General features: G+C 38.2%; 2 protein-coding genes across 3 annotated transcripts in view; one reads left to right on the top strand and one right to left on the bottom strand.

The window, feature by feature from the left end:
- Positions 1–107: 107 nt before the first annotated feature.
- On the bottom strand, positions 108–1,263 carry LOC105386005 (probable 28S ribosomal protein S16, mitochondrial). Its single transcript, XM_011556480.3, has 3 exons — positions 1,054–1,263; positions 704–863; positions 108–295 (listed from the first exon to the last, which is right to left on the bottom strand). Exons 1-3 carry the CDS (start codon positions 1,168–1,170, stop codon positions 174–176), a joined length of 399 nt encoding a protein of 132 aa, XP_011554782.2. The 5' UTR covers positions 1,171–1,263; the 3' UTR covers positions 108–173.
- A 4,774-nt stretch (positions 1,264–6,037) lies between these two features.
- LOC105386006 (plectin) overlaps positions 6,038–24,533 on the top strand; it is a 46,677-nt gene continuing 28,181 nt past the window's right edge. The window contains exons 1-2 of one of the 2 annotated variants that reach the window (XM_038111324.2): positions 6,038–6,211; positions 6,582–7,274. In XM_038111324.2, coding sequence (XP_037967252.1) covers positions 6,624–7,274 — 651 coding nt within the window. In that variant the 5' untranslated portion in view covers positions 6,038–6,211; positions 6,582–6,623. The remainder of the gene's footprint in view (positions 6,212–6,581; positions 7,275–24,533) is intronic. The other variant, XM_038111325.2, reaches the window with a different exon arrangement.

Raw genomic sequence — 24,533 nt, 5'->3', positions numbered from 1 at the left:
TACTAAAAGTAAGGGGAGGCCTACCTATTTGGAGATTAAAATTATTTGTAACACCCTAAAGACTTCACTCTAAAATCCCTTTGAGCTGGCCAGAATAAAAGATTCCATAATAGCATAACACTCTTTACTACTAATATCTAAACTTAAATTATTTAACTACATGTAATTATAATCTATTTTGCTTCTTCAGCCTTTTGGGCCTCTTGTTCTTTGGCTAGTTTCTCTCGTTCCGCCTGTCGGTTCCTCCATGCTGTCATATAGGAGTGGGGGTGGATCGGGAAGAAACCGGAGAGGCCTGGCAAATACAAAGACTGGTAAGTAAAATGATATGGACTTACGGTTACAAGTGAACACTGAAGGACAATTTTGTCCTCAGCCAAGATCATCCAGCCACAACTGTACCCATCTAAGGTCAGAGACATATCTCCAGCCACAACTGTACCTAACCAAGGTCAAAAGAGATAATATCTGAGGTGCTAGACAATATGAAGTTTCAGATACTGTCTTGAAATTAAGTTTGTTAAATGATAACAAGGTAAACAAGCAAGCAGCTGAGAAAGTATCTTGATATTTAGTAAAACAAGAGTGACTAGCCATCCAAAGGGCCAGAGGACCTTTAACAGTTTCTTACCTTCTTACCACATTTGTAGTCTATCATCATCTGTTTTGTAGTCATGTCATCTATTTTGTATTCTATGCTTACCGAGAACCTCAGCCGCAGGTTTGGACACATGAGCTCCTTGTCCGAGCCAAAACTTGATCCGCTCCAAGTTTAGGGCCACTAGTTTCTCATTGTACATATTAGGGACAGGGTCGTAAGAGCCTAACTGCTCAATCACAGGCTGACTGTTCAATCTTCTTCGCTGCAATATGAAAAAGAATGTAACCTTCATTTTTAAATCAAAATTCGTAGGTATTTACCATTAATGGGCTCGTAAAATGATCCATTAATTCGAAAAGTACCTTAGTAACGTAAGATAATCAGTTAGCTGTCTTTTGGTAGGTACTAAATATTGTGAAAATAAGTCGGTTTTTGTAGTGAAAGAAACTTACGTGAGTAACAGAGATGTGATAAAATGGTCTATTTGTGCATCCGTGCCGGATTAATCGAATGGACTTCGCTGCTCTGGCAAAATATCTTCCAGTTCCACTGGCTGGTGGTAGCGACATCGTGATTTTTACACAAAAAGAGCAATATTTTGAAGATTCTTTGAAATTTTATAACCTAAAATCTATTGACTTGACCTGACAGTTGACAGCTGCTGTCACCGCACTCACAATCAAAGACGTTTATAGTTTATAATCTGTGATTTAAAATTCTACCATTTCTACCATGTTTTGATAACTCAGAATAAGTATTAAGATCAACCATTTTCTAGCATGTTTCGCTATGTCTTCCTCACACAGAAGGTTTTCCGAACATGGATGTATTCTAAGCCTGGTTATGCATTATAATTTTAACAGTTGGAAAGCAGCTCCAGGATATAAATTCCTCATCATCATCATCAGCCCGTAGTCGTCCACTGCTGGACTTAGCGCTCTCTCAAGCAGTGCCACAACTGCTACAGCACTCTATCCTCGGCCTTCCTATACAACAACCTGATCTTCAGTTCAACGAGCCGAAGGGCGTCCCACGCTACGGTTGCCTGTTCGTGGTCTCCACGCGAGAACTCGTTTGCTCCACCGGTCATAGGTTCTTGAACATATCCTACTAATATTATAAATTCGAAAGTTTGTTTTAATTTAATATGTTTTAGTTTTTAACCAATTTTAATGAAATTTGGTATGGCGTTAGCTGACAACCTGAATTAACACATAGTTTCGCGGGGAAAACTTTTCATAACGAAGCGAAGCTCGTGGGAACAGCTAGTAATTCCATAAGCCTTCCATTCACCCGGAGGCCAAAAGTTTGTCTGGAAGAGATCGCTTTTAGCGATAGTCTAGTGTGCTTACTCTTAGGGCGAAACACCCAGTAACTGACCATGTGCCAGTAACTGACCACCTTCCTCTTCAACTCCAATAAATAAGAAATATAGCCAAGCAGGGCCATCTAGTGAACATCCAGTCTATTTTGTGGTTCATTGAGAGCATTACTGATACATAAGATTTTGCCAGCCGCCAACAGATGGATAGTGAGCGATCGAAAAAGTTCAGTTGGCGCGCGAACCGAGTAAATTGCAGTTGTGAGTAACGTATTTGTTAAGGTAAGTGAATTTTTTGATCGTAAATTTTTCCATTAAAAAAATTGAAATCAATGAAAGAAAAAAATATACCATATAGATTGAATTATAAAGATTACGTTTTTGATAAGATTCAGCTTGTTATTTCCCGTTTGAGTGTTTTGAATGGGGTGGACAGTTACTGGACGAGAAAACAGCAATTTTCCAATAACTGACCACCTATGTCGGTTATTGGGATTTTTTGCTGAAGCTGAATTTAGGCAAAATAAGAACGTAATATTAAAGCTCATATGTACCATTTTGTTGTGTCAAAATATGAGCAAATGAGCATTCTATCTTCACTCCTTCCATTTACTGACATAGGTGGTCAGTTATTGGGTAAGTTGGTGGTCAGTTACTGGTATTATTATATATGACATATTTTTACAGCTTTCAGCGAGATGAAGAAGCGCCAAGATTGCAAAAAAAGTATAGAAGGGGCAATTTCACTTGTCTGAGACAAGCTAGGATCAACAAGACAGTCCAGAATAATTCAGGGTGACATGCAAGCACCTTTTAAAATATAGGGAATTAAAACACATAGTCCAAGTTTGTTCCAGGTTCGGTGTTAGCTGATGAGGAGGATAAAAACGCTGGTGGAGCACACTGTCGGCCTGGGATGATGTGGATTCCCCAGGATAAAGACAGATGTCACCATTTTTCCTTAAAGATAATCCTTGGAGCAGTCCCTTCAGGAATGCAGAACCAGGAGACAAATGGCTTTCACCATCTCACTCAATGAAAAGATACTCAAATGCTATCTTCAGAACAGCCAGTAGGCGTACCTAACCAATGCCAGCGCTTGTGAACCAGATGTAATTGGTTCCCCGAGCACAAAAGCACTTGGCGAACAAGACCTCAATGACGTTATTAATAACCCAACCCGAATATACGTTACCGACGAAACGCGCCTCCACATTCGTCCAAGACAGGCAAATCCACTTCAGCAAAATAGGAAAAAGAAAGCATCACTACAATTCTAGCACCCTCAGCCGGTGCACCAACACGCCCTTCAATGGCATTACGAACGGCCAACGGATTTCAAACAGAACAGTATAATTGGCACACAAGAAATATGGCATACTTCTATAAGTTGTTACCACGACCAACACCCCAGCCATTTGGAACCGATACCACAACTATCCGGAATCAACTGGCAACGCTATACCATCATTGGCAGACACATTAGTCCAGCAGCGGAAAATGCAGAAAGTACAGCGATGTTCTACTTCAGTGACGCCTCTTCAACGAGGCAAAGATTCCCTGTCACCCTTGCAGAAATTACTACACCTGTCTTTGGCCAAATACTTACCTACGAAAGCACGTTTCAACAGCATCATAAATATTCCAGTTGAATCCTAAACAAAGTCATTGAAATCCCGTTCGTCAAGGCATCCATCTTTGTATCCTGAAAAACTAACCCCCAATATCTGATACGGTCATGATTACAATGGCTAGCCTCAATTACTCTTTTAGCCGCATTGAAAGTCTCTGGGTGGGGTTTCAGCAATAATGAAAACCATCTGTCTCTGGTTCTGCATCCCTGAAAGGACCGGCGGGGAAAGGGCCTACTTTTCCGGCGGGGAGTTTATGTTTTGCTAGGCCGACAGTACAATCCGCCACGATTCCTCCTCCTCATCAGTTGATACCGAGTATGGAAAAGACCCGCTTTAGCGCTTGGATTCGCTACTTTATATTTAAGAAAATGCTCGTTTCTGGCACCATGAATGCTTCATGGGCCTGTCCCACTGATCCTGGCTTGTTCCGGACAAACAAAAAAACGCCCTTTCTATGACTTATCTGAAGGTACTACATTAGAGCCTCTTAATCTTCCTGAAAGCTGTAAATTTAAAATGCGTGTTCACTATGTGCATGTGTGTTTATTCCTTTGTTTTTAGTATTAAACAAAAATGCATAAACTTGTGTTTTTAATAAATAAATGGTTGATTATTAGGATAAAATATGATTTAAAGTATGCATGAAGCTGATTAATTAATTTAATGCACTTTTCAGTTAAGAAACCTTGAGGAAAAGTGATGTGTCACACATTAAAAGAGACCAGAGGATCGGTACTATTACATGAAGTTATGAAATAAATAAATTATAATAAGATTTCATGATAATTCCATTTTTAAACGATTTTAAATTGGTGGTCAGTTACTGGCATCGAGTGTGGTCAGTTATTAGATTTTAGTGGTCAGTTACTGGAAAAATCACTACTTTTTGTTTGCAAATATATATAAAAAAATGAGTAACTTCTACGTGTTTGCTATTTACTCAGAAATGTAGCTCTGTTATTCTTATTTTTAAAACAAAAATCGGATTTAATAAGCGATAAGAATTGAGCCCGCTACAGACAAATTACTGGAACAACTCCCTTAAGGTGGTCAGTTACTGGGTGTTTTGCCCTACTTTATACCTAACGTAATTTATCTTAAGTGTTTTTCAGTAAAGTTCAGTAGTGAGTTCGTAGATTCTGACTTGAGCGGTTTTACGTGGGTCAAATGATTAGAGAATCCGTTTGAGGGGGTGTGTCGTCTCCGTTACGGTTAACTATTATAATGACAAGTATGATTTGATTATAAGATAAGTAACTAAGTAAGTACATGCCTAATTTCACCATAGTCTGTTAGATCATTAACACCCCTGTTACAGTGTAATGTCATCAATAATTATACGAGATCTCCATATTAAATTCTTGACAAATGTGTCAAAAGTCAACCACTAATCCCTTGTCATCTAACAGAGTATGGTGAAACTAGGGCTTAAGTACCAACATTAATTAACTTACCACGTAAGTATACATAATATAGGTAGGTATACATAATATTATTGCTAATATTATAGAAGGTATCTACTTACCAACCTATTATTTTTAAATCAATGACTAACTATTAGGTATTCATATTCTTCAGGTGCTTAAAAAAAAGTTGTTAGGTGTAAAATTATAGTACCTAAGTTACTCGTTAGTAATTTTGTACAGTTAATTACTTAATTCAAAGAGCCTTTCTTATCCAGTCTTTTTTATTTACAGGAAAAAGCCATACATAAGCTAAATATCCGGTTGTTTAAAATAAAACACGTACTCTGCACAGTGCTTGTGAAAAAGATTTTAATTTGCCACCAAATAGGTAGGTACCTAATTTTCAGCGTAAAAATGCAACCTCATTTCATGCAGAGCCTCTAAAGAGGTCCGCGACCTAAAATCCTTCTTTGAGTATTTTTACAGTGGCAGTTGCGTTTTTCCACCACTAATGGCGGCCTGGCGCCACCGTCGGCCACTAGACTTCGCTCGTTGGTGTAATTTTTTACGAGCATCTATTCCTTGCTTTCCATTCATCGCGCGTATTCATGCTAGAGGTGGTTGCGTAGCGGTTGTAAAACCTATCGATAGTTTCAGCTTATAGTTAGGTTGGTACTTAGTACTTACTGTTATGAATAACTTTTCAGGAAACGCTTTCTCTTAATTTTATCGAACATCTCTTTGCACTTTGTGAAGGTAGATATATATACGAAATAGGTTTAGATAAATTGGCTGTCGACAGGGCTAATCTACTTATGATAGAAGTTGCTTTAAATATCCAACTTTACGTAGCTACCTACGTAGCTATGTAGCTATCTAAGATTTCATTTCCCCGCCCTGTAGTCCCTGAAATAACACCCTTATTTCCCGCGCATCGACACCGGGAAAACCATCGACAAACATTCACCCTAAATTACGCGATCCCGACCGACAGCCGAAGCGAGTGTGACCGAGATCCAGCGACCTTACGCCAGACAGGGACGGGCTTACTCAATCAATAGATGAGCGAAAGAGAGCGAACTCTTAAGTAGGTCACGGGATGGCACTCAGCGCCCGGCCGCAGCGCTTCTAGCTGAAAACGTCGGCTGAGGAAAAATTGCTCTCTCCGTAGCGCAGGTCTATAAATAGATGGACCCTTAAACCCAGTATTCGTCGCCGCGGTAGCGCCCTTTCTTCGAGGTCACCCCCGGTATGCCGCACTTCTGCTGTTCTAATTTAGACCCTATGATTGTCTTGTTACTGTTGTTGCCCCTCCACTTCCTTGTCTTAGACTGTCCTATTTTAAACGATGTGCCTATTCTTGATTCTTGCGCATGTATCTCGATTCTCGATGTGATGTAATTTTTAATTAAGTACTTAAGTAAGTAGTTGATGTTGTTTTGTTAAAATTACATATTCATTTATGTAAGTAACGTTATTTATTCTGTAATCATGAAATTTTTCAAAAACTACAAATTGACCGCTACTTCATCTTTAACTTGACCCAATTCAGCGTCTGCCTTCCATCCACGCTTCCTCATCCACCATCCATACCCCGAGTAACCCTCGCCTCTGCGTAGGTGATGCTCCGCTGAATCAATCGGCGCGCGGGCGGCGGGCGCATGCGCGGGCTGTCGGTCGATGCGGCGGGCGGCGCGGCCGGCAGTGGGGAGCGCGCCGCCGGAGGGGCATCATGCGTGCGCGTTGACGGCGACAACGGCAAGCTGTATCTGCGGGAGTACGCGGAGGAGGAGCGGCCGCCGGGCCGGGACGAATGGCGGCGCCAGGACTGGTCCGGGGGCGGCGCGCGCGGCCGCCTGCCCCAAGTGGACCGCAGCCCCAGCCGCCGGAGCCCCTACCTGGCGCGGGACGACGAGCCTTCGCCCGCGCCGGACGAACGCGGCCGGTCGGCCTCCGCCGGCGCCCACCACCGCGCGCGCCCGCGCCCCTTACGCTACCAATCTCTAGAACGCGACTACGAACGCTCCTACGCCCCGCCACCGCCCCCAGATGAGGACTACTACCGATCAGGAAGAGAACCCCCGGGTTTATTCCTGGGGGAACTCCAATCGCAGAACTCCGATCTGCAACGGGAGCTGGGAAACCTTAAGAAGGAGCTGGAATTGACGAATCAGAAGCTCGGCTCCAGCATGCATAGCATCAAGACCTTCTGGAGTCCGGAGCTGAAGAAGGAGCGAGCGCTGAGGAAGGAGGAGTCGGCCAAGTACAGCCTCATCAATGATCAACTCAAACTGCTCAATCAGGAGAATCAGGTTAGTGGTAGAATAAGTTATACAGACCATATATCCGTATACATAATTATAGCACGGAACTCAGGGAGTGCCCGTTTTCGGCATCCCCTATGTAAGTAAGTCGCGAAACAAAACCCTTTTATCCATAAGTACCTTCACCTAACAATGTCTCCACTGAATCTGCTTAGTAAGGAGACGCCGTGTTTCCTTTTCCGCCTGACTGGGCAGGTTGACAATTAGACATTGTAAGCAAACGCGTAGGGTCTGCATTCAAGCAGATCGAATGTAAGCAGATACCGAAATTACCGAGCTATGTCGTCGTCATCGTAAAAGGAAGGGTTTTATTGAATTGAGAAAAGTAGGCCACGTAGTCAAATAGCGTACCTACATTATCTTTGAAAGCAATATAGAGCCCTTTCTTGTTTCGTATCCCAGGGAAACTTTTATCTTGCCATTTCCTTATTCTTTGATTTTCAGATATTCCCTTTGATCACAGGAGCGTGACAAATAAGTACATAAAAGAACAGCAATATTTTTAAAATTCTACCATCTAATAATGTAAAGCCACAAGGTAAAATTGGTAAGAGCCGCATAAATTATTCTCTGCCCGAAACGGTTTACCGCCTGACTGAAACATTTACTGAAAGTCCACGAAAACTCCTCTGCTAGTTAATATTTTAGAGCCTTATATAAGTACACACATTAGAAGGTTCATAGCGTCTGTTCTATCTAAATATTTAATTGGACTTATTAGCCGTAACAAGCTGAGATAATTCATTAATTAATCGCTACATTATCTAGCTCGAGTTCAAAGGTCTGTTTAAGCCGATTTAAATTAACGAAAGATCAAAAAGTTTTGGCTACATCGATCCTTTGATTTTCATCTGATAATTTTCTTATAGGTCCTACTTCTCGCTCTCTTAAAGATTTTTCTGTAGAGATTTTAACCAGCGAAGATGGGTTTTTATTGATTGGACACAGTGACCTCTTTCCAGTCGTATATTGGCTACTATCAGACGCATCGCATGCCACATATTAACTTTACCAGATCGAGATAAGAGCATAGGTACATACACCAATGTTCGGTTTCTTCATCGTATTTAAGGCCCGATTCACATTGTCTGGATAATCGCCACCTATGGGATAAAATACATGCTATCACTGTCTTAAACATAATTACTGAGTGTGACAGCATGTCTTTTATCCCAAATGTAGGTAGCCATTATCCAGACATTGTGGAAAAGGCCCTAACTAACTTAGTATTTTCTGGTTGATTATGGCCATCAACTGTATTATTAATGTTTTATTGAGTGAGCTTTAATAAGCTTTTACGACGCGGTCTGTATTCATATTATAGGCAAATTCTATAAATCAAATCAAGCAGAATACGAGCATTATTACAATTTTATTATACTGGGTGGATTTTTATCAGTGAGTTTCTCGTCGGCAGGTCAATGTACCAACATACAAGAGCAACTCTCATTATGGGACCAAATCTAAAATCGCACAACAGCTGTTTCATAGAATAGTTTATCTAAGCCCCAATTTCTCCATAGTCGGTTATCTAACCGACTAGGGATTGGTTAATTATACGTCATCTCCATATAACATTCTTGACAGATATGTCAAAAGTTAACCACTAATATCTAGTTATGCTCTATCCGACTATGGAGAAATTGGCACTAAGGGCGGATTCGGCCAACGTCGAGTAACTTTTTACTCACGAGTAAAGTACCAGTTACTCGCGAGTAAGCAGATTTTGCATTCTACCAAACCTGAAACCAAGATAACTAGCTTATCCCAAGAATAAAATGTTATACCGCCAAAATTGACCGTGTAACGAGCTTATCCGAGAGTAATTTTGTAATGGCGGCAGCACATCAGCTGATTAGAAAAACGTCATAATGACATATAAACACATCTGTCAAAACATAAACAAAAGTACGTTAAAAGGCAAAGTCTCAGAATAACAACAGCGAATAAAATATTAAAACATAAACAATTTCATACTTTTATAATCCATTCAAACTAAGTTGGCATGTCATTTCTATTGCATGCTTTGAAGCGCAGCTATTTTTATTCAAGTTGCATTACAGTTTCGTTCCTCGTTCATTCAATTTAATCATGGTATAACTTGGTAGAATGCAAATGTACTTATCCTAGATATTTACTCGCGTATAATTTTAATTCCGGTATAGTTATTCTCGTGTAACGTGATGTTTGGACGAATTCACCCTAAGTCAGATAGGTACTCGTAAATGAAAAAACTTGGTACCAAAAATGTTCTAAACGCAAGGCTAGCATAATCGACATAATCGGAGGTCATATCTGTAATCTGCAATTGAAATTTCCACCCTCCGCACCCTCGTTACAGTAATGATGACACGTTTTCAAGAAAAGTGCTTTTACGCCTAGTTAGGAGAAGGTTCTCTTGTGTAAAAGCTTAATCTGCGTAGGTCTAATATGCTTGTCTGGAAAACAATACTTTCAGTAAGGCCAACGATTATGTTTTTATATTTATGTAGGTATTTGCTGTAAAGTTAGTTTAGTTCAGGAAGGCTTTAAAATAATACGTCTTTTTTTAAAGTTAGAATAAAGCTTGAAAAATCTATCTGACAAATCTTTTACGCATTGCGAGGTAACTTGACCACCAACATTCACACAGATACTCTGTTATCTTATAACATAAGGGATGTTATCGCCGATTGAAATGGAATTTTACCGATTACAAAAAGCCCTCCCTCTGACATCCAAGAATCACAACATTGAGACAATCCTGAATGACAAGATTCGAATCCAAGAAGTATTTTCACTGTTCAAACTGCAAAATTCAGTGCACATACATAAATAATGCTATATCAAGAGCCTGAAATTCAGTATGAGTGGCACGTATGGGCCTTGCCGTACTCTTATTGGGTGCTTTGCATTCAGAACACTATGAGAAATGTATGTGAATGCTGTAGAGAGGCATCCTTCATTCTTTGTAGAATCTCCTAGATCTTCTGTACTCCTAGTAGGTATTTCTGCTTGTACCTACGTTTCTTAGATATCTGTTTTAATTTGTTTTATGAAAATTTCAATGAAACTGATGGTAACATTACATTACTGACCCTTAAATAACCCAAATCCATTGATCATTGATCACAAATACCTAATATGGGCAAATACACTTACAATTTTAACAGCTACTCCATTGTTTTATTTTTAGCTTTACTGCCACTTTCAAGAACTCTATCTACCAATGACTGACGGCAGCGTTCCCACTACGCCGGACCGGCAGATCTGCCGCGCCGGTAAATCTGCCGGAAGAGCTAGTGGCTGTACAATTTATATGAAGCTATTCACATTATCCCGGGTCCGGCATTTTTGCCGAGCCCGGCATTTCTACCGAACGTTTTGTCACTACGAATTGCCGGTGGAACGACCGGGCCCGGAGTAATGTGAACGAGTTTGTGCCGGTATCTGTCCCCCGCTCGCCCCGCTCGTGCTCCCCTCGCAGTTACTTTCATACAATTTTGACACATTAAAGTTACAACCTGTCAAAATCGTATGAAAGTTACTAAGTACCAGTCCTCGGTATTTCATGAAAAGTGGCAGTGATTGTGTTTCATCATAGGTGGTCATTTTAGATAAACAACGCGGGGTATAGCTAAGTATATGCAATGTAGACAACATCAACAACATGACTGTATATACACTTTGTGAAGGAATTTGCTAAGATCGAAATTATTAATCATATTCATAACAGATGGACATAAAACGGTTTTAAATAGGTACCTGCCATTGCTGTGAACGTTCATCTCATAAATAAAGTTATACTTACCACGTTAATATTAAAACATTTTGAATTCCAATTATACCAGGTAGGTACCAGGATAGCATAAAACGAAGGCGTCTATCAACAAAGGGCCGTCACAGGCCGCATTGCAGGTGATCCCGCTAACGACCGTCTTCCTGCTTCCCAGCACTAATTGTCTGAGCTCTCAATAAAATACTGCTGAATGCATTTGTCATTCTGCCTATTTTGTTACTAAGTACTTGATTTCAACGGCTTTTATAATTTAGCAATATGTATAGGTACTATTACGCCTATGGAGATTAAGTAGGTACCTCAAGAAATAATACATAATGTACTTAAAAAGATTGCCATTATTCTTGACGAAAGACAAAATAAACTACTCCCCAATCGGAAGCGCTTTTAGGCGGCCCCTAGACGATCAATTATATTGCGCAATATTGATAATTGTGCAATATAATTCATCGTCTAGGGTTAATATTCAATATTACGCAAACGTCATTTGGATTCAATCTTATTGCACATTAAATAATGTTATTGTAGGGTACCAGAGCCATCATTTAAAGATTCTATGAAAACTAGAACAAGAAGAAAGGACCGACTTAGGATGAGCCCTGAGACAAGCCTACTTGAGTACATAAAGTCATCAAATGATCAGTAATTTTTAATTACTAAGAAGTCAATGTAAACATTTCCCTTCAAGACACTCTAGCAATACTTACATGCATAGTCAAGGTAGTCTCCAAGAAGCGCCAACGAAAAGCTTGTCTTTTGGCAACCACCTCCGGCCAGGGATTCCCCCATTCAACATCAACAGCACCAGTAATTGGAAACAACCGGAACTGTACTTACTCGGAAGCAATAATCACTTTACAGTCCACTTCTAGTTTTGGCGCCAACTTCTGTCACGATTTGGCGGGAAGCCAGTCGCCATGACAGGTGTCGTTCAGAAACATAGGCACGTTCGTGATTGTAGAGCCACACCTGTTGGATGCAGAACTTCGTTCTGAAATTCTGCTAATGAGCGACAACTTTTTTCAGATTGAGCGGTAGAGGCAAAGGTTGGTCTTGGTATACAGCCAACTACATTCCTTCCGTTTTGCAGCAAACTGTTTGTCACTGACCTCTGTGGAAATGTTTGTTTACGGTGTTTTGTGCAGTGAAAGTGAAATGCTAACTTTGATTTAATTTGGAACGAAAGTTTGGCAAAAGAAATTGTTGCAATGCAATGTAAAATAGTTTTCTCAATGAAAATTTTATGAGGAATACATGTAATTTTCCACGATTTCTTCAAACTGTAAAAAGTATAAGGTACTTACGTCTATAAAGTCTATACATATACAAGGTATTGTAAAGTATGTACACCTAGGTATTTCAAGTAACTATTACTTAATTGTAATTTTCTTAAAATATCAGCTATACATAAATAACTGCTATATAATACCTCAATAATCTTTTGACACGAAAAAAACAATCGCGATAAAAAGATATAACTTTATAAGTAATATTAAATTTAAAGAACAAAAGCTTCCCCGCTAACCCACATCAACTGAAAATAGACATCGAACAGATGTGGACCAAAGGCTGGAAAACTTCCTGAAAGATTTATTAATGTAAGCAAAAACTGTTATGACAGATTCCCCACTTATTATAGCATCTAGTAGACTAAAAATATTCTGATTGGGCTTACTATACTCCGGGATTCATCCCTAAATCACATCTGATGCTGTTACGATATAATTGGTTTTCGTTTGGCCAAATTGAGTATTCGGCAGAATACGAAGCTCTTACGCATCATCTATGCATTTAAATGAAAGATTCATCATCATCATCAGCCAATAATCATCCACTGCTGGACATAGGCCTCTCCCAAGGAGCGCCACAACATTCGGTCCTCGGCATTCCTCATCCAACCACTACCGGCTACCCGCAATGCAAGATTACAAATAATTATTAATGTATTAGCTATGAAACTTACAGAAATTATTAAAACAAATCATGAGACAGATTACAATATGGTCACCGACAAAGATAAGGCATTCCTGATTAACCTATTACACTTAATCCAACTGTGACTATCTACATCTTCTTAGATAAATAAATAAATATGTGGGGACATCTCACACACGGCCATCCGCCCCAAACTAGGCAGAGCCTGTAATATGGGTATCGGACAACTGATATATCTACACAAATACATAGATAGATACATATTAAATATAAATATAGAGATCTAAATCGTTGTCTGAAAAAAAATATCATGTGCTTCGAGACATTTGATTGTAGTCTTTATTACCACGCACCCGCACTGTAAGTAAAACTGTAATTGTTGGTAGGATAATTTTGGCATTTTTACCGTCTATTACTACAGAGTTATTGTCTTATTTAACTGCGTTGATGAATTTTTACTGCGTAGTAAAACGTTATAGATCCAATCTGCTTTCTATGAGTCAGGTACGAAGAAATCACAAAAACAAAAATCCTGCAGGTAGATTAGATAATAAATGTACCAAAACCAGACCAAAAACACCAACACTACAGTTCCAATGCTACAATGTAAGCCGAAAGAAACCATGAATACCTTTTTTTCTCCGAATTTTATAAATCTGCGTAAAAAATGCTACTCATACTAAGAATTAAAAAGTCAGACTGCCAGTTTTTATGATGAAGGAAATATATTTTTACGAATTTTCATAAAAGTTGTTCAGAGACTTAGTTATTTTATTTTCATTTTGCAACACCCTGTAGGTACCGGTCCCTACTACACAAAACACGTGTAAATCAAAACTGTCTATGTGGCATATTTAGACGATAATCCTATTGAGGATGAAGCCTACGTAATCCACCTTTTATCCTCCTGAATTTGGACAAAGGAAATCTTTTTTGTGGTGGATTGGATAATAAAATTATTAGTAAGAAATTTTCTTCTTTGACTGTAGATAGATAACAGAGAGCTCGTGCAAATTTAGTCACAAAAGGGTTGTTCAGAATGACAATACAATACAATACAATACAATCCTCTTTATTTGCACCAAAAAACAGAAACAATACAAAATAAAACTTAAAAATTAGAACAGTACAAAAAGGCGGCCTTATTGCTTATAGCAATCTCTACCAGACAACCTTTATGATGAATGACCTCCAGAGGCACCCCATTTTGGGTTACTATAGGTGCCACTTTTGCAACAATCTGTAGGTACTTCTATACTGGTAATGTTCTACAACCTAGAACACGATTATAAGATTATATCTGATAGCCGGTAGACATCTTGAATTACATCAGTCAGGCTTGACTGAACACCACTCTTGTAAAGGGAGATACTCATGTATTGTAGACGAACTTATACTTACTGCAGTTTAGTGCGGTGCTTCTTTTTTGTCTAGTCAAGATATTGTAGGTACCTATCTCTTCATTATGGGGCACGTTTACCAAATTCAAAAACTGTTGCAAAATACAGTAGTAAGTATACTAAGCCATAACCTTATAATTATATCTAAGTCCGGAAATAAAATCAGATTGTCAAAAAACGCGTGTTTTTTTTTTCGAGAAATTCTGATTTCATAGGCTTATTCTTGTTGACTAGGCATTTATTTAAAAAAATATATAGCAAGAAAGCTTCCCTGGGTTGTTGGTGGAGTCCTTCACCAAAAAGTGGTAAGTATAAGCAACCAAGGAAGTCTTCAAGATTCAAGGGAAACAAAGTTTATACTTTAGGGAACTTCAAAGAAATAATTAAGTACACTACTTTTATATAAACTATTTTCAGAACTGTAGTTCTGAATTTCAGAAATGTCTGAACTTTCGGAGAGTTTCGAAATTGTGTCAACGGAGTTAATTTTAGAGTTTGTGCAGGCGGAAGAGACAGATAAAAATATAAATTGCTTAAAATAAGTACTTACTTAGGTATTATAGTTAATTATTTAAAGCTAATTAATTTACATTTCTTCTACTACGTATACGTATCTTTTAGTTTGTTAAAAATTCAGAGGGTCATTGTTCAGTTCTAGACATTTTAGAAATTCATGAGTCCACTTTAGTAACACCCTTTATAAAACTGACCTACCAACCAACTGTTTTTTATAAACTATGTTAGGATTATCAATTTGTGTTTCTAAATTAATAATAGGTAATTAGGTAATAGTTCAGATTATCTAGGCGGCTTTCCGTTAAGGAGTAATTTGGTTTTAGTGCTATGTCACTGGACCCTTTTATTTATTTAATATGGCACATCATTTTCATTGCTCGCGAGTATAATAATAGAATCTGAAGTAAATTAGGAACTCTGTTCTATAGTATGGAATTGAATTTGGATGAATTTCACAATAGGGATCATAATTTCTTTCACTTTGATCGATTAATTATAATCGATCCCAAAATGGCTATAACTTTCAGACCGTTGTTACTAATTATATTAAAGTAAGCATTAATACTTAAGATCAAAATTATAATAACGAGAGTTGCAAAAAAGGTAGGCAAAGTAAATTGCTAAATTATTTCAACCGTATATAAATTATAAATAAAACGTTTCCTCATCCAGAAAGTACCAGGTACCTACCAGGACCGCATAGGATCTCAGGATCTATGGATAATTTTCTCAAACAACTAATTTACTCCTCTAAAAACGTCACTTACAAACCGACCTCTGAAAGACAGAAAGAAGGCTAGAGGTTACGTAAATGAGTGATTATAGGGTCTATTTTCGGTTGTCGATCGCGGAGGTCGCTCAGTGGATCAATGGCGGCCTGCGCGGCGCCCTCTGGCGGGAAGTGGAAACGGCCATTCACCTTTTACCCTACAAAGCATCTTCTTGTAGTATGACCTCCTCAGATCCTATGCGGTCCGGGTACTTTCTGCATACTTATATGGAAAGATTATTAAAATTTTCATTAAATTTGTGTCAACGCTTTGCAATTTACAAAATTAAACTTCCTTCTTATTTTAATCTATAAAGATTTCAATTCTAAAAAAGTAGCTTCTAGCAATCCTTAAATCTATTCTATTCTATTCTATTCTCTGTGGGGGTGTAAGTACCTGCACCTGGCTCTCTCGAGTGGAACCTTTGTGCATGTCCCCAAGGTCTAAACTGCCTTCCTAAGCTTGGACCATTTCCCACCACGCTGGTCCACTGCGGGTTGGTGGGTTCACATATCTAGATGTGCTAAATCTAGATATGCAGGTTTCCTCACGATGTTTTCCTTCACCGTAAGAGCGATGGTATACATTGTACTTAAGTTAAAAGAACTCATTGGTACATGTCAGCGCCGGGATTCGAACCCGCATCTCTTGGGTGAGAAGCGGGCGCTTACCCGACTGAGCTACCACCTATCCTTAAATCGTGATTACATATAAAATTGCAGTCTCTTTCTTATTAATTGGAAGTAGGTACCTATTAATTCGATTTAATATCGTACAGCTACGCTATAACTAGGCTTGTTATGTTAAACTATTGATATTATTTTCCTTATTAATTACTCCACACACACAAATAATTATACATATCAATTCCGATTGCGTGACCATTAGTCACGCATGACTAAAATTTGTGACGATTTTCCAAGAAACTTTTCACGGTTACCGCTGTGAATTATTTCTACATTAAGCAGGCATAAGAACTGATGAACGACGTAGAACTGAACGAATGACTGATCGGTAAATTCTTGTTTCATTAGAGTGATCCAATCAATGAACTGGATCTTGTTGAAGTATTGATGATGGCAATCGTTTGTTTACAATGATCATAGATCAGGTTTAAACGATCATTTCTATATGTCTTTATCTTTGACCGACGAATAGTGTTGAGTATACTGATTTTATATCATTATAATGAACGATATTATAACATTACGACGACCAGGAGTCAGTAGCAATCTGACCACCATTCAATCAATTCAACGATCGAATCGAATCAATAAGATATTGATTCGATTCGAATGAATGAACAATCCAATGTATGATCATTTATAAATCTTTAGTACAATCAAACGAAGAAAATACTAATGAACTATATGGCCCGGATCACCTCACAAATCTATTCTTGAATGATCGAATCACATAGAATGAAGGATTGACACAGCTCTGCTCTGAAGTATTTGAAAGTACATATTAGGCAGGGACCTCACGTTCCACCTTAAATTATGCTCTCAGAGAGACATCTGTGTTAAAGTGGGTATACGCTACCCTTACCCATTTTTGATACAGTTACGGAGAAAGTAAAAATTATATTAGGTATGTCCTGTCAGCAAAAGAGATAGGTAATGTACGCTAGTCCGGCACAAACAATCGGTGATTAAAATAATTTCAGTAATTAACTTGGTAAATACAAAGAATAATAATTTTATTGTTGTCCTAATAAACTTTGGTGTTGGCAATTGTTTATGTTGCCAAGTTGGTTTTATTGTAGTCTTACCAATATGATAGGGGTTTTACTCCACTGAAACTAAGGGTAAATATAAATAACGTTAGGATCAGCATTTTCAGCGAACGATTTAACTTAAATAAGTACCGAAATAATAAATAACCTTAAGGGTCCGCAATAGGCAATCGAGGGTTGGCATTGTCATAGAATTATGTAGTAAATGATGCTCTACAGCCTTGAAAAAAATCACACAGGTAGCCGAAGAGTCTAGCTAGGTGCTGAATCATTCGAATTTAAGTAAATGCTTATGGATAACTGTAAATTAATTACGAAAAACCAGTAAATCACACTCCCGTATTGTAACAACTGTGTCGTAATTATCAAGAATTTTCATATGATTCTTATCAAATTATAAAGATAAATGCTTGGACTAGGCGGTAAATACCTTGTTTTTTAATAAACACACACCTATTTTGTGTAAATTAATCCCAAACTTGAGCAATTTTTTTCCCTCAAATCTTCATACAAATATCTATGGCGGCTTTCTGTGTTATAAAATCATAAACACAAGCGACGTTTGACTCAGTCGGCCGGTGGCCTCCAAAGAAGGGTCACGTCGGTTTAGGCGGCACTGACAGCTCGCGATCTAATTGTGTACAGACACAAAATCACTGCACATTGGTTGTCATTGCACTTTTTCCACTTTTATGACACCAACATAATTTGATTTGAAATTGAGGAAGCATAATGCTTATACTATATTCAATAAATTAAATGATAATGTTTTTTATTAGTTAAGTCCATGGTACTTCTTGATTAAATTATAATTATTAATGCCTAACTAAAACTCACTAATATAAAATTAAAATTAAACTAAAAAGAAGATGCTGGCCAGATCGCTGCCACTGTCGGGTAGGGTACCCAAGACGCTGGCCGCGTTACCCCGCTATATAGCGATGCTTAGCCTTTGTGATAGGTAAGTGCCAGCCCTAGGGTCCCTTGAGACTTCTATTAGTCTGCTGCTGATGTCTTTAAAAAGCTGACGTGCCTCCCCACGGCCCTGGGATGAGGAGCAGGAATATAGTGAATGGATCTAAGTGATGAAAATACGTAGGAAGATTAGGTTAGGATTCAAAAACACAGTCTCATGGTGCTGGTTGAGGCATGGTCTCGTGAGGATCTGATGAGGGCAGTAACACGGAGGTGACTGAATTTTATTTCAAAGATGTAATAGCTAAAAGCATCGAGTTTGGGCGCGGTGGTAGCTCAGTCGGGTAAGCGCCCGCTTCTCACGCAAGAGATGCGGGTTCGAATCACGGCGCTGACATGTACCAATGAGTTCTTTTAACTTAAGTACAATGTATACCATCGCTCTAACGGTTAAGGAAAACATCGTGAGGAAACCTGCATATCTAGATTTAGCACATCTAGATATGTGAACCCACCAACCCGCAGTGGACCAGCGTGGTGGGAAATGGTTCAAGCTTAGGAAGGCAGTTTAGACCTTGGGGATATGCACAAAGGTTCCACTTGAGAGAGCCAGGTGCAGGTACTTACACCCCCACAGAGAATAGAATAGAATCGAGTTTGGGCTATTAAGTATGTTTTTCAAAGAGAGAGAGAAGGATATTTTAGGTTTCCTCTGGATTAGTTAGGTTTACTGGGTTTACTAAATTCATTCGTAACGTAAAATTGTCAATGACGGAATTTCTTCTATAGACAGTAGCCACTAATAAAAACAACGATATATGGCGTGATTTGCAAAAGTACCTATCTAGTCAACCTGCCACGGGGTGACTTCGGTGGGTAACTCAGAATAATACTAATTATATGTTATTGCATCAATAATAAAAAAATCAAGAAAATATTCAAAGTTTCCATCCTCGCTTTTCACGCACACAAATCACAAACTCATGCCTTGTTCTAGGAGCAGGGTCTACCCTGGTGCATTTCCATGATCACTTTTCATTAACGTCCCACCGGTTTCGATGCTCAGCGGAATAGCACCATTAACCATTATTATTCTGAGATATCATCACTTCTTATTCTGAGTTACCCAACATAAAATCACACCATCTATTGAAATCATTTTTTAAATTAGGATTTGTCTATGGTGTGGTCCCCAAATTTAAGGGTAAAAGCCAAATAATTGGACGTAGTTACGCAGAAAGGCCTCAATCCACAACTTCGTCAAAATTGAGTTATATACTAGAACATGCTATTTAATGTAGGGTCTACCTGTCAAGAAAACAAACACAGTAAAAAACCAACTACAACATACTTTTTTGATGTGGGGGACCAACCCACATTGTATGAAACACACATTTTTTAGTTTCACATAAAGGACTCAAACTGTTTGAGTCCTTTTACAGAAACGCATTTCCTATGAAACCATGAAAAATTTAGTTTTTCATAAAAGACTCAAGCGCTCTGAGTGTTTTAGAGAAATACGTATTCATTAAAAAAAGACAATTTGTATTTAGCAGAAAGGACTCAACCCGTCTGAGTCGTTTTAGAGAAATACTTATTCATTGAAAAAAGACAATTTGTATTTAGCAGAAAGGACTAGGAAACCGTCTTGAGTCGTTTTAGCGAAATACTTATTGATTGAAGAAGTCAATTTGTATTTAGCAGAAAGGACTCAAACTGTCTGAGTTGTTTCATAGAATATAAGTTTTTAATAAAACAGTTCAAATTTTATTTGGCAGAAAGGATTCAAACTGTTTTTGTTCCGTCTCTTGGCCACTATTCTGTTACTTTTTCCACCTTCCGTCCCCCCACGAGCCAAGTGTCCTGCCACTCCCATTTCAGTTCGGCGACCCGCATACCGACGTTGAACACTTTCCCCTTTTTGACGGATCACCACGTTGGGAATACGTCTAAGCGAAATACTTAACATGGCTCGCTCTATAGCTCTTTGTGGAACTCTGATTCGGTGCACAGTTTCGTTGGTCATCGTCCATGTATCGGCACCGTATATTAGTGTGGGCAAGTCACATTAGCAATTAACAATCCATAAGCAGCGTCGGTCGACTCTCAAACATCTATCAGATTCATACAAGTTACGCCCGATTTGATAAGCGAGTGACGATGCCTAAGGATTGTTAATGGCTAATTTTCGGTGGTGGTAACTCCAAAGGAATGTCACAAGGTGACTTGGTTCTCACACGACTGTCGGACCGGGAACCAAATCGACCACATTTTGATTATTCGAAAATGAAGACATTCACTTCTAGATGTTAGAAATACTTAAGAAGGGTTGCTAAAGTCAAGAGTGATCACCACTTAGTCGTTGGAAAAATCTGCTTCACGATAGCGGGAGCTCAGAAGCAGGCCACAATATCTGCCAAAGATGTCGCTGTAAATAAGCTGCAGGACCCAGAAGTCAGAAGATAACTTAGTATCCAGATCCACAACAAATACCATCAACCTACTAAGTGTGGGCGACGCGCCTCAATCAAAGATAACTGCACTGGCATTAAAGACATGTTTTAAAAAACTTGCGAAGAAATAATAAGGCACAAGGAACACTTAAAGAAAGAATGGATGTCTAAAGGAACATGGCATATGATCAACTCTCCAAGGAAGACTTAACATCGAACTATACTACCATTCTAAAGAAGCACGAGTTGCGTACGAATATTTTCTTTGTGAACAAAATAACTAACGTAATTTAAAAAAGGATCATAGCTGCTAGTCTGATTCTATATCTTGGAGAAAACAAACAGCGGCTGCCATGAAGGATCTATAGAAAGAATCAAATAAACTTTGCAACAAACCCCAGGATATCTCCTTGTTACTATGGAAGACCGACTTGTAAGATGGTATGACCACATTGCCGAAGTTTTTAAAGATCTAAACCATCTGAGTACGTCTGCATCTGAGGAGTTGGATGCAGATTCAATAAACCAGGAGCATCTTGTATATTCAGATCTTGATGTATGTCAAGAAGCATAATCGTAAGCATTATGATTTTAATAAAATCGATAGCAGTCGTTAAGCCTACTCAGAGACCTTCGGGCAGCTTGAAAACATCTGACAGTCGGGTTGCCCAATTACCCGTCAACTCTGTCAGCACAAGCTTGCTTGTGTTGGGGTCCACTAACCCACACTGGGACAGAGTACTAGACTAGGCCTAATCCCTTCCTTCATTGGAAGGAGACCCATGCCCCGGCAGTGGAGATGTGATGATGGTTAATGATTATGAGATTTATAATTATTCTGCATCTTGACATAAATTTTAATATCCAACCGCAAAGTTAAGTCGAAGTGATACGGACCATACGATCGCTGAAATCCCACTTTTCAGCGATCGTATGGTAAGGACAGGGAACGACGGATATCCTACGGAGGCATAAAAAGGAGGATAGTTGCAATATACCGAGGATGATGAAGTGAAGTTAGAGTAAAAGAGAATTTTATTTATGTCCAACTTTATCCTTTGAGGTTTGCTTATGTTCATATTGCTTTATCCTGAAAATTATGGGATAAATACGGGTCGTAGACACTTACTAAAAAGGTGGGCTTCCATTTCGTAAAAAAATATATCAAAATCGGTTAAGTTGATCCAGAGTTTTGCTCTTGGGAACACATTTCCGGTTAGAATTTTATTCATGCCCAACTTTTTTCTATGAGGTTTGCTTTCCGTCAAAATGCCTTATCCTGAAAATTATGGGATACAAACGGGTCGTAGATACTTACTAAAAATGAAGGCTTCTATTTTGTAAAAAAAATATCAAAATCGGTTAAGTTGATCCAGAGTTTTGCGCTTGGGAACACATTTCCGGTTAGAATTTTATTCATGCCCAACTTTTTTCTATGAGGCTTGCTTTCCGTCAAAATGCTTTATCCTGAAAATTATGGGATACAAACGGGTCGTAGATACTCACTAAAAACGTAGGCTTCTATTTTGTAAAAAAAATATCAAAATCGGTTAAGTTGATCCAGAGTTTTGCGCTTGGGAATACAGTTCCGGTTAGATTTTTATATAGATGTGAAATGTTGTTTCCGATTACATTTCAATATAAATTATTTAATAATAGGTTTACTTTTGATACATAATTTTTATTTTGTGTAAAAAAGTAATGTCTTGTGTCTACAATATAAATATTTTTCTTTAAAAACCATATTGTTATTAAAAAAAAATATTTTATAAAAATAAATATTTGGTTGGATCCTTTCTGCGAAACGTTGAATTTCCCTGCTTGCATAGAAAAAGCAATTTAGGAGAAAGGATCCAAGTGCATATTTTCATTAATAACTCAATAAATATTCGTTATAGCTACACCATGATTTGCAATAGTAAAATAACAATAAATATGCATAATTTAAGATAATTTCCACATATAAGATGCTTTTCATTGCTGAAGAATACCGATTAGAACTTAAAACGTCTATATCTCAGAACTAGGTTTGTGTGGGTTGAGTCCTTTCTGCGTAACTACGTCCAATTATATTTTAACCTTTTTTTATACCTATTATATTAAAAGACCTATTCAACGATACCCTACCTACACCATCAAAATAACCGGAAAAAATATCAGCCCCAATTTAATTGTATGGGAGAGGGAGTACCCCAATTTTTTTTGGATACTCCTCATATCTATGCGAAATATCAGCTTGATATCTTTACCCGTTTCTGAGAAAAAGGGCAGTGACAGACAGTCAGTCAGACAGACGGACAACAAAGAGATCTTATAACGGTTGCTTTTTTCCTTTTAAGGTACGAAACTCTAAAAATATGAAAAAATATTATTCTGCCACCAAAAAATATACTTACAAACATACATACATACAATCAAAAAACATTACTCTCCTCCTTCGGCAGTCGGGTTAAAACAAGTGAGACTGATTCTGAACTTTTGTTCTACGAGTTTTAAAAATTAACCAAAAAAAACCTTTATCATAGAAACTTTGTTGACACGTGACTTTTTACCATGGAAAACGAATTTTTTTTTCGCGTTTTTGCAAAACTCGTAGAACTAAAGTTGTTCAGAATGACCCCTTGAGTCATCCCCTTTCGGCTTAGTATACCCTTAGTATAACTTATTATCTACACTTTAATACCTGTAGTTACCTTTCTACAAGTAAATACCACATTTGTTTAGAAATCTAATCGGGTTCCGAGTATGGAGAAAAGTGGCACCCCTATTAATTTCTACTCTTTCCTGGTGCTTACCAGTGTAATTAAAAATTAAACTTACCCTCAAATCACTACTTGAAAATAATTGTCAATAAAGTTGGCGAGTAAAAGTTTATCGACCCACTGTGCAAACTTACATGTGTGCGTGTCACTGCGTGTGCTGTGTGAAGAGCATTGAAAACCCAAAATTGGCGCGGCACGTCACCCTGTACGGGCCCTTAAACTTACATGCTTAGACTTATTTATTAGAGGCTATAAAAAACTGAAAAAAAATGCTTGGGCGTGAGGCGTGTGGCAACTCCATATAAAACTATATCAAATCATTAAAATATTTCATGAAAAAAACGAAAAGCCACTGAACGTATGACTTAACCGATAATTACACGCCTGAAAAAATCAGTGGTATACATAAATCGACCTTTTTCGTAACGACATAAAGATCGGAATTGAACAACGATACCGGTTGATGGCCTGTTATTTCGGTTGATGTAAAGATTCGTTTAAATAGGCGTGGATTGTTAGTATTTTTCAGTTGTTGTTATTGTTCTAGTTAGATACCGATACTTACTTATAATTATTGTCTTAATTCATTGTTTATACAGATTAGACATATCCATTTAAAAATACTTAAATATTTTTAAAAATCCAAGGACAAAAGTTATTATGACTTTTTCCATCTCCCAAAAAAGTTTGTCAGTCCATGTGCATGTAATATTTTAACCAATTTTTAACGTCAAGACAAAAGAGTTCACTATGCAAAACAAATTGAACCAAACCAGAATAACGTCAAAAAACCGAACAAAAAACTGCAGCCTGCAACCTTCTATTTCCTTTTACAATTTTCAAGTTGAAAAAAATGTGAACTCGTCAACGGTAGGTGTACTACAGTCCATTGTGAGCTCGCCTCAACAAAGGGAGGCGTAAAATCGATGCCCGTTTCACGTCCAACGTATACGAGCGGCCTAAAGTGGGGGGTAACCCCACCC

Source organism: Plutella xylostella, chromosome 28 (genome assembly GCF_932276165.1).
Source record: "Plutella xylostella chromosome 28, ilPluXylo3.1, whole genome shotgun sequence".
Classification (NCBI taxonomy): Eukaryota; Metazoa; Arthropoda; class Insecta; order Lepidoptera; family Plutellidae; genus Plutella; species Plutella xylostella.
The sequence above is the reverse complement of the archived record's forward strand: the minus strand, read 5'-3'. Positions and strand labels throughout refer to the sequence as shown.

Bases quoted from the DNA above. Each gene is read 5' to 3' on its own strand.
- LOC105386005 (XM_011556480.3), bottom strand. From the start codon at position 1,170: ATGTCGCTACCACCAGCCAGTGGAACTGGAAGATATTTTGCCAGAGCA. The intron at 864-1,053 runs GTAAGTTTCTTT...TTCATATTGCAG, and splicing joins ATCACATCTCTGTTACTCAC to CGAAGAAGATTGAACAGTCA. The intron at 296-703 runs GTAAGCATAGAA...TGTATTTGCCAG, and splicing joins ACCTGCGGCTGAGGTTCTCG to GCCTCTCCGGTTTCTTCCCG.